The sequence below is a fragment of the Ornithorhynchus anatinus genome, chromosome 4, assembly GCF_004115215.2.
Source record: "Ornithorhynchus anatinus isolate Pmale09 chromosome 4, mOrnAna1.pri.v4, whole genome shotgun sequence".
Lineage (NCBI taxonomy): Eukaryota > Metazoa > Chordata > Mammalia > Monotremata > Ornithorhynchidae > Ornithorhynchus > Ornithorhynchus anatinus.
The window spans coordinates 45,903,183-45,918,752 of record NC_041731.1 but is presented as its reverse complement, the minus strand read 5'-3'; the positions used below and the strand labels follow the sequence as shown (position 1 = coordinate 45,918,752).

General features: G+C 47.1%; 1 protein-coding gene across 1 annotated transcript in view; it reads right to left on the bottom strand.

Moving 5' to 3' along the window:
* Positions 1 to 1,700: 1,700 nt before the first annotated feature.
* The window catches only part of OLFML2A (olfactomedin like 2A), a 31,354-nt gene continuing 17,484 nt past the window's right edge, over positions 1,701 to 15,570 (bottom strand). Inside the window, exons 4-8 of the mRNA XM_029063851.2 lie at positions 14,212 to 14,403; positions 12,570 to 12,828; positions 10,754 to 11,026; positions 10,041 to 10,226; positions 1,701 to 5,885 (exon numbers count right to left, since the gene is read on the bottom strand). Of these exons, the coding sequence (XP_028919684.1) occupies positions 5,284 to 5,885; positions 10,041 to 10,226; positions 10,754 to 11,026; positions 12,570 to 12,828; positions 14,212 to 14,403 (1,512 nt within the window). The 3' untranslated portion in view covers positions 1,701 to 5,283. The remainder of the gene's footprint in view (positions 5,886 to 10,040; positions 10,227 to 10,753; positions 11,027 to 12,569; positions 12,829 to 14,211; positions 14,404 to 15,570) is intronic.

Sequence of the window (15,570 nt, the reverse complement as noted above, 5' to 3'; positions counted from 1 at the left end):
TCCCCTGGACTTGCCACCTCTCCGAGGTCCATCACTAATGGGGATTTCAAAACTACCAGGTTTCAAAAGGTCTGAGTAGAAAATCCACAGAGGTAAAATCTCCGGAATTGTAAGGTTGTCCTGCTACTGGCCCCCTGCTGTTCCCAGGATGGTGTGTCCTGAAGATGCTGCCTCTCTTGCTTACCTTCTGAATCCAGCCCTGCTGACTCCCACACCCATGCTCTTCCTGATCATCCTGATCGTCCTTTAGCAGCACCTCCCATTAGTGTCATCCGGGGAGGTAAGCAGAGAAGGTCAATTAGATTAGCAGGACTCCATCCAAAACAAAGCCCCCTGACATTTTCCAGTGCTTTTGGGTTTTAAATGATTTCTTATTTTGGTGGGAGAGAGGCGCTGACTGAATTTGATGCCAGAAACGAGACAAGATCTCCCATCTGGACCTATGAGTTGGGTGTGGATGTTTGGGTCCTGGAAGGCTTGGGATGGTTCCTTTTACAGAGGCAGGAAATTGATCTGGAATAATAGGGGAAAGAGGATTGTGTGTTCCTGGGTTTTGGTAAGGATAGGGGCCCATTGTTGTCCAGTGTAGAGGCGTGGGGTGAGCTACTTAAATCCTTGAGATCCTCTTGTGAGGGACAATGCTCATTTAGAGGCCAACCTCAGGATATTCTCTCTCTCTCACTGTGGCAATGGATTGGGAGGGTCGGGTGGAGGCAGATAGGGTGGAGGAGGAATCGAAGGCCCCCCCAACCTCAGATTTTGTTGTCATCAAGTCTCAATGCCAAGTTCAACCCACAGCCCCATGGAAAATGAAGTCAGCGTACTGAGGTCAGTCCCCCCAGAGAGAGCATCTGAAATCCTGTATGTTGGGTTAGGCACCGCCCAGTTGCTGCTGCATCAGCTGGGCTCCAGGAATGACCTCATGTGGATTCCAGGGATCTCCGGGGCTCCTGATGTGGAGCTCAGTGCTTTCTCTCTCTAGTGACAGCAGCAATGGACCAAAGGGAAGTTTACTGAGATGCTGCACCCTTCCTGCCTGTGCTGGAAAAGAGGGTGGGGATATGACCCCTACAGTCCCCCCAACTTGTTGGGGGTTGGGGAAGGTCAATGGAGGGTGTGTGGGGTGTGTGTGTGTGTGTGTGAGAGAGAGAGAGAGAAACTCTATCTTGGAAAATATTCCATTTACTTCTTTTGTTTATTCCAAAGGGGCTCATATTTATGAACTAAATAAGGGGGCACTAAATACTCCACATATGGTTGTGCCTTGATATCATGAGACAGAGTTTTACTTTTTTGATTTAGAAATTAACCAAACAGTGACAATTTACTCTGGGTTCTGTAATCAGACCCATGTGGGTTTTGGTAATTTGCTCATTCTTAATAATATTAATGATAATACAATAAATAATAATAATAGTAATAATGGTATTTGTTAAGTGCTTATCAAATGCCAAGTACTGTACTAAGTGCTGGGGTAGATACAAGATCATCAGGTCCTACATGGGCCTCATAGTCTAAATAAGAGGGAGAACAGGTATTGAATCCCCATTTTGCAGATGAGGAAACAGAGGTACAGAGAAGTAAAGTGACTTATCCAAGGTTACACAGCAGGCAAGTGATGGAGCTGGGATTATAACCTTTGTCTCCTCTGTCTCTATTTTGAAAATAATGAATTTTGAAATTAACTGACTCCATTTTTTGATTTTTAGATATATTTTCCCCTTTATTTCAAAGGCTGATTATATACAACCCTCTTTCCCCACCCTCCAATCGCATACCTCCACAAACAAAAGCTAGAAACAGTTCCACAAACAAAGGCTAGAAACAGTTTTTCAACAAAATATACCGATTTACCTTGAAACCCTTTCTTTTTAAGGCAAAGTTAGTCTCTGATATAACTTAACTGGCAGGAATCCGAAGCAGCAATCAGGGCAGATGTAACAGCTCCAGAGGTCAGACACTAAAGGTCAGATTTTGGGTACCCTGGATTACAGAATTAAAAGGAAGAAAAAAGAACCTGGGTGTCTATTACTCCGTGGGCCCACCTGGGCCCTCAGAATGATCCTGAGTTGGCCATTTGGGCTGTTCCCCTGTGGTTATAAATGCCAAGCTAGTGTTCAGCCCCAACCTGCCAGGATTTTGATCAGGTATCCAAATGCCCCAGATTGTTGGACAGTTGCTTCCCATCCTGGCACTCCAGCAACTCAGCTCAAAACTACGGCACTAGCTCTCTTCCACCCCTTGGCCGCAAAGTGTACCCAAACTAGGCCAGGGTCTACAAGCAAATATTTTAAGAACCAAGAATATGAGAATATATGCCCTTTAGTGGTCCCAGGAGTTTCTGACATTCCTAGCTGACTTTCCTTGTAGCTGAAAGAGCAGAGTGAAGCTGTGTTCTTCCTGAAAAGGAATCGTGCAGCAAATCTAGGGGAGAAGCGGATTGGGATCCCCCCTGCCATATACCAGGCGGTGGGCAGTACCCACAGGGTTGGCATTCCCATGCAAATTTTCCCAACCACACCCAAGCTAGTCCAGTGCTCAAACCCTTCTTGCTCTCCAAGTTCGGGGCTGTGTCTTTACTTTTATTGTGTGTTCCCAAGTACTTGAAACAGTGTTGTGGATACAGTTGAGCTTCAATAAATCAGATGATGATGATGATGATGATGATGATGACGATGATACTTCCCCTGACTCCCTTCATCCTGCGTCACTATTTTTCTCCTGCATTGCCTTTTCCAGGGCTGCCGGGTGGTGGTAGTAAGGTAATATTGTGGAGTGGAACACATCTGCTGGGAGAGGGCTGTCAAGTCTGGGACAGCAGCCATCATTATGGCTGGGACATATTCTGTCACTAGGGCTGCAGCGCCTATTGCTGATTGAATCCAGCAGAAGAGGGTGGGAGGTGATTACAAAGCAAAAAAGCAGCTCCTTAAATGTATATTCCAATGTCCTAGCAATTGGCAAGAGGGAGTCTTTGAAAGTTTTAATATTGCTTTCGGCAGATGATTCGATGGACTAAAATTTTCCCTGAGTGTATTGTTGGTCTCTTTAAATGCCCTTAGTGTTGTAGGTCAGGGTAAGTGCCACAAATGAGCTTCTCCCTGAAGTGCTCTGGGATTCCACAATGCAAGAAAACAGGAAACCCAGGGGAGAGAATACATGAAATGTTGGCATGCTAAGCTATGAGGGATGGGGGTGGGGGTGGGGGGCGGTCTCAGGGCAGCAGTTAAAGGATGAGACAATTGACTGGCCCTAGTGGTATGCAAGTGGCATTCGGTGGGACTGCTTGGGTTGGGCCAGTTGTTCCCCTTGCCCATCGAGGGCCCCAATGAAAAGCACCGAAGAGGCCCATATGTTGTAGCCCCATCTTCTGCCCCATTCTCTCAGCTACTTAGGGGAGCCCTTGGTGGCTGAATGAGGCAGAATTCCTCCCTGCCTACTCTGAGACCTCACTCCCAAGGAAGATGGGCCAGGTCTGGCAGGAAGTGTGGATGGTGGTAGGATCCAAGTTTCTGATATCTGAAACCTCCAGGCTTTATGTTTCTTGGGTGGGGAGGAAAGCAAGGAAAGATTTTCTCCCAGGAGAGGAGAAGAGGTTTGCCAAGTGGGTAGAGTTTGGGCAGAGTCTGACAGAGAGTCTGTCCCCACCATAGGTGAACTCTTTTGAGGAGCACGAGGGGGGGAAAGTGGCAGGATTCCTGCCACCACTCCATCCCTCAAAACACTCCAGTGTGAAAAAGCTGCACTGATTAAAGAACTCCAGTGAGGAAGTGAAGAGCATAGCATGGATTGGGGTTTTCTAGGAAAAAACACTTGGGGACAGCCTGATGAAGAAAGAATTCTGTCTAGGACTGGGGCATATGATGAGACTCAGTTGCTCTATTAGTGTGTCTGTAAAGCTGGATTGTTCTACTCTTTCACTTGTGCCCTCCCTTCCCCCAAATAGAAGAAGACCCCAGGGGGTGGGGCAGGAAAACTGGGAAGTTGATCAGGTCTGGCCCCAGGAATGACTAGATTTGATCCTGGGAATCACAAGATGCTGGAAATGCAATGGTAGTGATAGTCTGAGTAGAAAACTCAGGTACAATCAGTCTTCAAAATCAGCCCTTCACACTCAGCTGACCAGCCTGGACATTTTTTTGTACTGATTCGCCTGAAAAATTCTTGGCCCCTGGGCAGCAGAAACAGATGATGACATTTATGAATACAATAAAAAAAGATATATGTAGAAAAAGGGAGAGGACCTTGGAACTGGATTTTATGTTTTTGTTTTTTGGAGCGTGATTTCTGTGGGTGACCCTAGAGGTTTGGAATGGGTGCTGGACCAGGCACCTCCCTGAGTTGAGAGAGAGACAGAGACAGAGAAAGACAGAAATGAATACTGGCCGAAGAGTGGCTTAAATTTATCTGGCTGTAAGGTCTTTATGGGCAGGGATTGCGTCTGCTAACTGTTGGATTGTACTTTCTCAAGCGCTTAGTACAGTGCTCTGCATGCAGTAAGCACCCAGTAAATACCATTAATTGATTGATCCAGCAGGCGAAGAGGAAGCAGAGCACAAATATATCAGTGATAGGCAGGGGAAAGTGTTAATTGCTCAGGCTGGGAAACAATGCAGGTTAGAGGGATTGGGCCCTAGTGACCTGAGGTAAAACTAAATGGACACTTTGTCTCTCACTTGCCTGTATCTTACATTTAAATATATATGTATATGTAATACATATATGATCATACATATTTATTTTCCATGCAGTAAGTTAGCCCTGGATTTCTAGAAAAGGTATCTTTTTGCCCAATGCATCTCACAAAAGACCTTGCTGGGGATTATTTGCCAAAGGTTCATGTCTCCTTGCCCTGACCTCTACCAATTTTTGGTGTGTGTTAGTGGCGAAAAGCTGCTAGAATGGCAGCAAGAACCGTTAGGGCCAAAGGAGGGAACACATGGAAAGTGGAAGGGGGAGGGATGGTGCTCCACTGGAGGCCCTTTAAGGAGTGGCCATTTCTTCGCTCTGTCCTATTTTCAAGGATGCAGTAGCTCTCTATCTTTTCCTGATAGGCACTAGTCTTGGTGAAGGCCTTGGGGAATTGGGCTCTTCTGCCATCCTGTCCCTCCACATTCAAAACAACACCCAGATCCACCCTGGGTCTGCAGCCTGGCTGGGGCGAGTGACTATGGATACTGCTGCAGGCCATCTTGGGGGCCACATCCTGTGACCACTCAAACAAAACAAAACAAAAAAAGATGCTTCCCAACATGGGGGCTGGCGGAGAGAGGGGCTCAGACCTCAGACCACAAAATGTAGGTTGTAGATGACCTGGTGCCCATTGTCCCAGGCATAGAGAACCTTCTCCTTGGGGTTGTAGTCAATCTGGGTGGTGTAGGCGTGCTCGTTGAGGAAGGACAGCTTGGGGTTGACTTCGGTATTGGTGTGGGTATCAAAGGCATAGGAGATCTGCCCTTCCCTCTGGTTGTACACGTCCACGGCATACAGGATCCCGCAGACGAGAAAGCAGTTGCCATAGGAGTTCCGCCGCAGCCTGGTCTTCCACGTGGTCTCCCGCCGGACGGAGAGATCGGCTGGGTCCAGCCGGCTCAGGACGATCACCTCCTGCTGCGAGAAATCATAGTCTACGGAGGGATAGATGACCCACAGCCCACTCTCGTCCACGGCAAAATCGATGTCCGAGTGGCCCCGCCACTTCCAAGGGGTTGTGTCCTCGTACACCACGTCCGGCAGCTGGGTCCAGGCGGCCACGAAGCGCTGCCGGAGGTCATATTTGATGATGTTCTTGGTGAAGGCACGGTTGTAGTAGAAAGCCCCCCTGAAAACCACGTGGCCTGTCCCGATCCAATTATACGGAAGCTTGTACAGGTTGCTCCAGCGACCTGGGGAAGAAAACCAAGGGTCTGGTTAATTGACCCGACCCTCAACGGAGGCCCTGAGAAGCCAGGACCCAAATGGGCAAAGATGAAGAGTCAAGATATCCTGGGAAATGAGCTAAAATGGCTGAAAATCTGTAGTTGTCTGGGCTCCACTTGCTTCCCCCAACTCCTCTGTGCTCCCTTCTTCCCCACAACCCTAACCCCAGCCTTACTGATGACATTGAAGCCAGAAAGCCCCTAAAAACCTCCCAATTCAAGGGCAGAGCACAGTCGGCAGCTAGTTTTCTTCTCCAAATGTACTGTCTTTAAGACCCTTCTTAGTTGAAAACTCACCTCTCTGGAAGCTCCATGATTTGAACCCACAACTTCTCCCTGGCACAGAGTGGCACCACCAGCTGCCACACCAAAGACCCATTTATAATGCATCCACTCCTGTACCCAAAGACCCTCTCCCTCACGAAACCAGGTGCAAAACGTCAGTGCACAGCTCTCCAAGGGAAAAAGGGGAGGAGATTTGAAACCCTTCAGGCCCAAAGAAGAGCCTGCTCCAATAAGCTACCAGATGCCAAGGTCATAAGAAAGATGATAGCTCTTACCTATATATAGAAGGTGAGCACAGCTCAATCCCACTATTCTGAGCCTCATCTTCCATCTCTGCCTCCTTGCTTGTTCCATAACCCCTTCTTCCTAGATTCCCCTATCCCAGAATAAACTACTCAGCTCTGGGACTCTGCTTTCAACCTTTGAGAATGCTGAAAAGCACCACAGGATGGAAGACTAGCAGTCTGATTTTTCAGTTTGAAATTGAATAAAAATATCTGTAATATCTAGAGGAGGAGTGTGATTAAGTGGAAAGAGTCCCAGTCATGGGAGTCAGAGGACCTAAATTTTAATCCTGGCTCTGCCACCTGTCTGTTGTGTGATCTTGGGCAAGAGAACCTTCTCAGAAAAGAGAAGTATAGGACTGTCTCCCCGACAGTCAAGGGCAGAGCACAGTCGGCAGCTAGTTTTCTTCTCCAAATGCACTGCCTTTAAGGCCCCACCTACTTGAAAACTTACCTCTCTGGAACCTCTCTGGGGTTCCTCAAAAAACTTACCCTGGAAAAACTTATCTTAGTGGGTGGGAGAGGTGGTATTTAATAAGAACTTACTATCTATCAAGCACTCTTCTGAGCTCTGGGGTTGATACAAGCTAATCAGTTTGGACACAATCCCCATCCCACATGGGGCTTACAGTCTTCATCTCCATCTTCCAAAGGAAGTTAAGTAAAAAGAAGTGAAGTGACTCGCCCAGGGTCACCGAGCAGACAGGTGGCAAAGCCAGAATTAGAACCCAGGTCCTTCTGACTCCCAGGCCTGTGCTCAATCCATTAGACCATGCTGCTTCTCAGGTCTTGGCACATAGTAAGCACTTCATAAATACCACAATTGTTATCTCTTCTCAGAGAACCTTCTCTGTTCCTCAATTTCCTCATCTGTAAAATGGGGATTAAGATTATGAGCCCCACATGGTTAGGGACTGTGTCCAACCTTATTTGCTTGTATCTACCCCAGCACTTGTGACTGGCACTTAATAAATCCTTAACAAATAGCATCATTATTATTATTTGTTGAGTGCTTACTATGTGTCAACCACTAATCTAAGCGCTGGGTTAGATACAAGTTAATCAGGCACAGTCCTTGTCTCTGGGTCTCTTTTGACTGGATTTTCCTTCTCCAGTGGACCCAAGTAGTTACTCTTCTGTAGACTCCAGATAGACATTCAGTGCAAAAGAACACTAATGTCCTGGGGAAAGGGTTCATTTCTTTTTGAGCCCATTAAACAGCCCTGAGGTTCAAGGTCAGGAGGGGTTTCTCCAGGTTTCTGGGTGCAATTCTGGACTCTCACTTTCATTGCAACAAAAAGCTGAATATTTCTGGCACAATGCCTGGCTACACCTTCAGGTTCCAAGATCCTGATCCAGGGGCAAAGGTCCAATCTGAGGTTTCCCCCACTTCTGAGCTTTTGAAAAAGCATCAACCCCTCTTTTATCTTGTTTACACACACGGATTGCATTAAGAAGCACATTGGGGCCCCAACTACCACCTGCAGCTCTCTGCCCTCCCCCAGCTTCTATAGGGCACGTTCCTTCTATTTATCCAGCTCATCTTTCCAAATTTGGAAATAAGAGCAGGTTTATTTTTCTCTCCTGGTTAAAAAAACAATTGCATTTTGGAAGTCTTGACACTCACGCTGAGCCCCAGGGGCAAGCTCCTGGCAGGAGAATCTCATCTGGTGAATTCCTGGCATTTGGAGAAGGAGATGGCTCATTCTTTAAAGACAAGCCTGGATTTCCGACTCTGTGGTGCTTGTACCATGCAGTGTGGCCCAGTTTTGCCCAGTGGATACACACAAACCAGCAACATGGATTGACTCTGCAGAAAGTCCAACTGCCAAGCAGTGTCGCATGGGGTGAGGGCACGAAGACGGAGCCCACCCAACCATTTTTCTGGGCTAAGTTAGCCCAACCCTACACAACAGGGGTTATATCTGCACGTTTCAACTACAAATGAACTACATTACTGTATACAAAATAATGTGCACCTATAGATTTTGAATCAAGAGCTTTACTATAGATCTACGGCAGCATAAGGGAAGCAGTGTGGCTGAGAGAAGCAATGTGACCTAGTGGAAATATCACAGGCCTGGGGGTCAGAGGACCTGGGTTCTAGTCCTGGCTCCTCCCCTTGCCAGCTGTGTGGCTTGGGCAAGTCAGTTAACTTCTCTGTGCCTCAGTTTCCTCACCTGTAAAATGGAGATTTAATACCTGTTCTATCTCTTACTTAGACTGCGAGCCCCATGTGGGACAGGGACTATGTTGGACCCTAGTAACCTATATCTACTCCGTTCCACTCCATCCAAACTGTTACAAAGTTAATCCAGTCACTTATCCCACCTTGATTATCAGCCTCCTTGCTGACCTCCAAGCCTCCTGTCTCTCCCCACTCCAGTCTATACTTCACTCTGCTGCCCGGATCATTTTTCTACAAAAACGTTCAGGCCATGTTTCCCCACTCCAAAAGTACCTCCAATGGTTGCCCATCCACCTCCACATCAAACAGAAACTCCTCACCGTTGACTTTAAATCACTCAGTCACCTTGCCCCTTCCTAACTCACCTCACTACTCTCCTACTACAACCCAGCCCGCACACTTAGCTTCTCTAATGCTAACCTTCTCACTGTACCTCGATCTCGTCTATCTCTGTCTCTCACCTACATCCTGCCTCTGACCTGGAATGCCCTCCCTCTGCAAATCTGACAGACAATTACTCTCCCCACCTTTTTAAAGCCTTACTTGAAGGCACATCTCCTCCAAAATGACTTCTCTGACTAAGTCCTCCTTTCCTTTTCTCCCAATCCCTTTATTCATCCCCCCTCCCAGCCCCACAACACTTAAACATATCCGTAATTGTATTTATTTATATTATTGTCTGTCTTCCTCTCTAGACTCTAAGTTTGTTGTGGGCAGGGAATGTGTCTGTTATATTTTTTACATTGTGCTCTCCCAAGCACTTAGTACAGTGCTCTGCACACCATAAGTGCTCAATAAATACAACTGACTGACTGATTAGTAAGCACTTAACACATACCTTAATTATTACCCACAGCACTGTGATGCATGTTTCTGTAGGTGTTCCCTGGGCATCCATGTTGGATATCCAAAGGAGGACGATGATGATGATGATAATAATGTTATGAAGTGTTTACTAGGTGTCTACCAAATCTGTTATATTTCACTCACCCAAATGCTTAGTAGTGTGCTCTGCACACAGTAAACACTGAATAAATTTGCCAAATTGTACTTTCCAAGGACTGTACTTCCCAATTGTACTGTTGCCAAATTATACTATCCAAGTGCTTAGTACAGTGCTCTGCACAGAGTAAGCACTCAATAAATATGACTGACTGAATGAATGAATAAATGCGATTGTTTGATTGATAGCCAAGAACTGTATTAAGCACTGGGCTAGATAGAAGCAGATTAGACAGTCCCCAGCCCACTTGGAGCTCAGGTGTTTTTTTTTCTGTCTTTGTGGCCAATACCTCCTTTGCCCTGGATCTGCCCCATCTCACCCCCCCCTCAAGAATTTCTCCAGTAGGCTCACTAGGCTCGTACCTTGCTTGAAGTTGTCCAGGTTCCGGAACTCCACCAGATTGTTTCCATAATAGTAGTTTGTGACATAGATCTTGTCATCCCTGGCTGTGGGGTCCTTCATCCACGCTCCCTCGTTCCGCCCGTAGCTGTGCTGCTTTATGGGGGCATCCACAGACCGGATGGTGCCCTCACACACCATCTCTCTAACTGTGGGGAGAAGGGTGCATTTACTCAGTTACCAAATTCCAGGGACCCAGATTCTTTGGGTGAAGACCCTCCTCTCCTTCCTCTCTGTGGCTAGAGGTTCAGTACCTTCCCACTGGGTTTTTTACAGTTTGTATTTGGGGAATTCCTAATTTTTCCTTCAATTAACATGAATTAAATTAGACCTGATATATCTATAGGGAAAAGAACCACAAAAGGTGACAATTCATATTATTACTATTATCATCAACAACAACAATAATAATAATCACACTCATAATAATTAATGATACAACAAAGAACTTTTCCACCCATCATCTCCACATCCCTGGAAGGCAAGGAATGGGAAGGAGCTATTACCCTCCCCATTTGGCAGAGGGGAACTTGGGTCCCAGGGAGATAAAGTAACTTATCAAGCCAGTGGCAGAGCCAGGACTAGATGGCTCTCTCATCAGGTCTTTTGACTCCCCACTACACCTCCTTTTTCTAAGACCAAGCTACCTCTTAACATCTCTTCCACAGATGGGTACCTTGGTTTGGAGCTTCTGGATCCACAGGGTCTTCAAAGTTGTGTCTGATGGACAGGGCAGTGGTGGTGGGTATAGGGGTAGAGGCAGAAGTGGAAGTGGCAGCTGTGCTGGTAGTGGAAGGTTGGACGGTGGGGTCAGCAGTAGTCTCAGGCCTGGGGCCCGCTCTGCTCTCGGTTCTCTCCTCACGGTGCTCTGAAGAGTTTGGCTCGGCTTTCCTTGCCTCCAATAGGTTTTCCTGCTGCTCTGCCCGGGACCCATCTCGGAGGGTGTTTTCTGGGAATAGGAGTCAAGTCCATCATCTTACAACCCCTTTCTGGTTCCCAGTGCCCTCCATCACCTCTCCTGAACCCTCCAATTGCTCTGACTCTGGGTAATGCCCCTCTCCGGCCCCTTGTCGTTGAGGGGAGATATCCCTAGGTGTTGACCCAGGTTCCTTTCAAGGGCCCTCCTGTAGGACAAGAAGGACTTGGGTGATTGAGGATGAGGGAAGGAGATATGTGGGGAAACCAGACTGCTTCAGCAAGAGCTGAAGTCCTGTGTTCTCTGACTGTGGTTTTCCTTATTATATTTAAGTCTTATTCCAGCTAGCACCCCTGGAACCCTCTTATTGAAGTCACAGAAAGCCCTTCCACCTCTGCGGTCCTCATTTTCCCCATGTGGGGAATGGGTGCGATCTGGGATGGGATGAGTTTGGAACCTGGAGAGGGAGGTGGAGGTCCTCGTGAAACCGGAAGGGCTGTGGAGGCTGTTGGAAGGATCCGGGATGGAGAAATCTGGATGGAGGGCACAGGAGAGGGAAATTCCCTCAGGCCATGGTCTCTGGGGGCTACCAGGCCCGAGACCCACTGATTCCATTCCAAACTCTCCTCGGTGGCCCCTACACCCTTTGGCATCAAGCTTTGTCACTCCTCTGAAGAGATCCCGTTACCTCACCAAAATCCTGGGGCCTTCCTTCTCCTCAGGTTTGAGGGATAAAGCCATTTGTGCCTGACTCTCTAGCACCTGCTTCTCTGGGTACACTCTCCTGCCCTCTTTTTCCTCTCAGACTGTGATTTCCTTTCCTATATTTCTCTCTTTCTTCAAGCCATTTCTAACTCACCCCCATAGTCTCCCTCTTTTGCCTATCTACATCTCCCCGGAGGGGTCTCTGGTCAGGTCAGATTCCTACAGCTGTTCTCTGGCCTGTCTTTCAACCCCTTTAGCTGGACCAATGCAGAGAACAGTACTGTCTCTAGGTCTAAACTCTCAGGTGAACCACCCTTCTCTGCTTATGGCACTTTATGGCAATGAGAAGCAGTGTGGCCTAGTGGATAGAGCATGGGTTAGAGAGTCAGAAGGACCTGGGTTTTAATCCCAGCTCCTCCACTTGTCTGCTGTGTGACCTTGGGCAATTCACTTAACTTCTCTATGCTTCAGTTACCTCATCTGTAAAATGGGGATTTAAGACTGTGAGTCCCATATGGGACTTTGGACTTTGTCCAACCTGATTAGCTTAGTACAGTGCCTGGCACGTAGTTAGCATGTAACAAATATCATAAAAAAATTTCAACTGAGGGAAACATCTTAAAAAGCTTCACGTCCTCTCTAGCCTCACTTCTCAACTGCCTATATCTACTTCCCAGATGTATTTCCAGAGCTTCCTGAATGAATTCCCCAGACTTCCTAAACATTCCCTCTCAGTCAAATGAAACTTAACCTGACAAAGCTCCAACCTCTTTACACTTCCATTCAGGTACCAGCTTGGCGGTCCTAGGGATGGGGGTAATGCAGGAAGGAAATGTCTGGAAATTTCTCTCTGTGGGTTCTGGAGACTCACCACGGCCACCAGTCCCATCCTCCGCCTGTTCTTGTTTTCCGGACTTGTAGTAGGTGATGCCCCGAATCACTGCCTGCTGGTGGAGTGAGGGCCGAGGCTTGGAGGTGGGCTGGAGGGCTCTGCCCTTAACAGTCTCCTTCTTCAATTTCTCTGCCTTCAACAGCTTCTCCTTGGACACTTTAGGAGTCACCTTGTCCCCAAAACTCTTCCGGACACTGGGGTACTTGTTTGTTTCCTTGCCTTTACTCTCAGCTGTGTTCTAGGAGGGAAAATTATGAGGATTGAGGTTTCTACTTGCAAGGACAGGGAGATCCCTCTGCAGCTGGAGGGTTGGGGAAGGGGTGACCTCCTGAGCTCTATCCTCCTTCCCTCTTCTCCTGGCCCTGGGGTACACCAGTCAGTCAATCAGTCAATCAATCATATTTATTGAGCACTTACTGTGTGCAGAGCACTGTACTAAGGACTTAGCGCTTACTCTGTGCAGAGTATTAAGTCCTTAGTACAGTGCTCTGCACACAGTAAGTGCTCCATAAATACGATTGAATGAATGAATGAATGCCTGGGAGAGTAGAATACAATAGAGTTGGTAGACATGATCCCTGCCCACAAGGAGCTTATAGTCAAAAGAGGAGATAGACATAGAATTTCATTACGTATAGGGGAAATGGCAGAGAATAAGGATATATACATAAGGGCTGTGGGCTGTGGTTGGGGTATCAGAGTGCACACCCAAGGGCATAGGCGATGCAGAGGGGATGACAGACAGAGACTGAAGTTATGTTTCTCTTTGGGGATGAAAGGAATTTTAAGTACTCTTTCATTATCACTTACTGAAATGTCTGCTTATATCTGGGTCAGTCTCATCTGTCCCATCATATTTTTAGCACCTTGAGGGTAGGACAGTGGTTTCGCCTCCCTCCAACACCCAGGAACCTGTGTGTCAGGGACCTCAGGGGTGGAAAGTCTGTGTCCATCCTGTCTCCGCATTGGAAGACTGTCAATCCCTCAAAGGCAGGGACTATATCTTCAGGGCTGTGCTCACAGTGATCTCCAAATGGATGGGTTCAAACTGAATGATAGAAAGACCTATGCCCTCTTATGGCCTTTCCGATCTAGTCTAGGATAAGTGGAATGGGAGTCTATTGGACCGGTAGGAGAGGACTAGTTCTATGGCTATGCTGAGGCAAACATTATGCCTGCAAATAATTTCTTCCTCTAGACCTGCAATATTCACTTTAAAAACACTCCACATCTTTGGTGTGAGCTTAGAAATCAGCCCCAAAAGTATAGTGGACCTTTATAAGGATGAACAGGGAGTCATTATTCCTATCATTAATGTGTTTCTGTCATTTCCATCTGAAACCCCTTTAGTCCTCAAAGCTGAGGGAGAAGAAAGCAATCTCTCTTCTCCCTTATGGCCCTTATATTACTGTGACATGATTAATGCCCATCACTATGATTCACACCAACAGCTCACATTCCTCCAAGGAACTTGGGCCATTTCCCAGGTCTCTTATGGTGGGAACCTTTTTCCTAGGCTGGGGAAATTCAATATGCCAACAAGACCCCCTCCCAGTCCCTTGCCTCTCCATCAGACCCCGCAATAGAATTTGGGATTTCAGGATTTGGGCGGGAAAGTCACCTGGGCTTTGCCTGAAGGGGCGGTGGCAGCTGCAGCATCCTTCTGCAGCAGCTGATAGCCCAGGCTGGAGATTTCCTTCTTGATGCTGACCATGATGTCAGAGTAGTTCTCGTAGCGCTTCATCTGGTTGGTCAGCTGCATGACGCTTTCCTTCATGAAGTCATTCTCCCGACTGAGGTTTGTCTTAATGGTCTGTGGGGATGGAGTGGAGGAAGGGTGGGGGTGGGGCAAGGAAGGGCAGGTGAGGAAAGGTCTTAGGGAATTCTTCTGCCTCAGCCACCTGCTCTCAGCCTAACAGTATGTCCTTTCCCATCACCCACATTGATCAGTCTTGAGAAGCCACGTGGCCTAGTGGACATAGCATGGGTCTGTGAGTCAGATGATGTGGGTTTTAATCCCGGCTCGGCTACCTATCTGCTGTGTGACCTTGGGTGAGTCATGTAACATCTCTGCATCAGTTACTTCATCAATCATATTTATTGAGCGCTTACTATGTGCAGAGCACTGTTCTAAGCACTTGGGAGATCTCATCTGTACAGTGGGGATTAAGACTGTGAGCCCCATGTGGGACACGGGCTGTGTCCAGCCTGATTATCTTGTATCTACCCTTGGGCTTAGTACAGTTCCTGGCACAGTAAGTGCTTAATGAAAACCATTTTTTAAAAAATCTGTCTCCCTGACCCCATCAAAATCTCAAGAAAGAGAATGATGCAACTCCAGTTTGCTGCAGGAAGACCCAATGTTAGAGATAAGAAACCTCTTTCTTACAGAATCTTCTTTCACAGACATTTTTACAGTGGCGACTCTGCATTGTGTCGGGGCTGGGTGAGTTGCAGTTTTACTTGGAGGCTGGGACAGTGGTCTAGATGACCTGGTTATCTTCTCTAGGCTGTAAGCTCATCTCTAGACTGTAAGAGTGTCTCTAGACTGTAATCTCACTGTGTCTGTTTATTGTTACATTGTACTTTTCGAAAGCTTAGTAAAGTGCTCTGCACACAATAAGTGCTCAGTTAATGTGATCGACTGACCGATTGACTTTTCCCACCTAATGTGCTTAGAGTTATTTAATTAAATATTAGAAAAACCACCTGGACTGAAACATTGAACTTCTGTCTGGAATGAGTTTCAGGGAGACCTGGAGTCCTGGAATGTGATCCCAAATTTCCCAAATAAAATCCATAAACTTCCTGAGTCGGCCTGGCTGTCGGACCAGGACCAGCCAACCTTAATCCACTAGGCTTTGCCTACAGTGGAACCTTGAGAAAATCACTTTCCCATTCTGAGCCCTGTTTTCCTTTTCTACTCAATGGGTAGGAATCTTTGCTACCTCTCCTGCCCTGCCTTCATTCATTCATTCAT